The sequence below is a fragment of the Bos javanicus genome, chromosome 5, assembly GCF_032452875.1.
Source record: "Bos javanicus breed banteng chromosome 5, ARS-OSU_banteng_1.0, whole genome shotgun sequence".
NCBI classification, from domain to species: domain Eukaryota; kingdom Metazoa; phylum Chordata; class Mammalia; order Artiodactyla; family Bovidae; genus Bos; species Bos javanicus.
The window spans coordinates 58,649,118-58,650,816 of record NC_083872.1 but is presented as its reverse complement, the minus strand read 5'-3'; the positions used below and the strand labels follow the sequence as shown (position 1 = coordinate 58,650,816).

General features: G+C 38.0%; 1 protein-coding gene across 1 annotated transcript; it reads left to right on the top strand.

Annotated features, from left to right (window-relative positions):
- Positions 1-510: 510 nt before the first annotated feature.
- Positions 511-1,473, top strand: LOC133248863 (olfactory receptor 6C2-like). The gene has a single exon (XM_061419149.1). The coding sequence runs from the start codon at positions 535-537 to the stop codon at positions 1,471-1,473; it is 939 nt and encodes a 312-aa protein (XP_061275133.1). The 5' UTR covers positions 511-534.
- The last annotated feature ends 226 nt before the right edge of the window (positions 1,474-1,699 follow it).

Genomic DNA, 1,699 nt, shown 5'->3' with positions numbered 1-1,699 from the left:
AACATGCCTTGAAGAGGCTGGACTGGATAAGCTGAAACAGGATAAACTATCCTGTGATAAGTAATTCATTTCCAGTATAATAGCTAACACACATGTAAGCTTTAATGCTAGGATTTTCTTAAACACCACAGTTTTGCTTTTTTTTTTTTTTTTGAAAGGGGTGTTAACTTAGAAGCATATATGGAGATAGGACATTCAGGAAAACAGACTTTTGATCCTCAAACAGTATATTGATAGAGGCATTTTTTCCCATTGATATTTATATGTTGAATGACCAATTAGCAGCTAAGTGTACATTCATTAGAAGCAGTAGTGTGAAATAACACAATTTAAAAATGAGTATGCAGTTTATGTGACACAAAGAGGTGATGAAACATTGTCATGTGCTATGTGCTTGCTTCTCCAATGACCAGTTGTATCAGAGTCACTCTCGGATTTACTTCTCTTGACATCAGAAACCAGCCAGGAAGCTGAAGTTCTTCATGCAAAGTCTTTATTTTTTCAAGCAGATTGGGCAAGAGATAACCATCACAGATGAAAAACCAAACCTCAATAACAACCTTCATCTTGCTGGGGTTGACAGATGACATTCGACTGAAAAATTTGCTTTTCATTTTTCTATTTCTGTCCTACACTTTGAGTATATCTGGAAACTTAAGCATCATCACCCTCACTCTGATTGATTCACACCTTAAAACGCCTATGTATCTATTCCTCCAAAATTTCTCCTTCTTAGAAATTTCATTCACAACTGCTTGTGTTCCCAGATTCCTGTACAGCATATCATCTGGGGATAAGTCCATCACCTATGCTGCTTGTGCCAGTCAACTGTTGTTTACAGATCTATTTGCAGTGACAGAATTTTTCCTCCTGGCTATCATGTCCTATGATCGCTATGTGGCCATCTGCAAACCCCTACATTACACAACCATCATTAGCATTAGAGTCTGCAAGAACGTCATCCTTTTCTGTTGGGTGGCAGCACTGATCATCATACTCCCACCAATTATGCTGGGCTTAGAACTGGAATTCTGTGACTCTAATATCATTGATCACTTTTGCTGTGATGCTTCTCCTATCCTGAAGATCTCTTGCTCAGACACATGGCTGATAGAGCAGATGGTTATTGTCTGTGCTGTGTTGACCTTCATCATCACCCTCATATGTGTAGTTCTTTCCTACATTTATATCATTAGTACTATTCTAAGGTTTCCCTCTGCCCTGCAAAGGAAGAAGGCCTTCTCCACTTGTTCTTCCCACATGATTGTTGTTTCCATCACTTATGGTAGCTGCATCTTCATTTATGTCAAACCTTCTGCCAAGGATGAAGTAGCTATTAACAAAGGAATTTCACTCCTTATTACTTCTATTTCACCCATGTTGAATCCCTTTATTTACACACTAAGAAACAAGCAAGTGAAGCAAGCATTTCTTCACTCAATTAAAAACATTGCATTCTGCTCAAAGATATAGAGAAAAAATGAGTCAATGAATCCAGTTAAAAGGACAGATGAACAGGCACAGAATCTGAAGCTGCTGATACTATTTGTCTCTATACAATTTATTCTCAGTCATATTGACATTCTCACTTCTCTTTAAACATGCTTACTGTGAACCTTGTCTATTCCATCATTTACTCTTCATTAAAACTAAATGTTGGGCCTTCCCTGGTGGCCCAGTGGTTAGGACTGTGCTTTCA

Excerpts from the sequence above, each read along its gene's own strand:
- LOC133248863 (XM_061419149.1), top strand. The coding sequence starts at position 535 with ATGAAAAACCAAACCTCAATAACAACCTTCATCTTGCTGGGGTTGACA.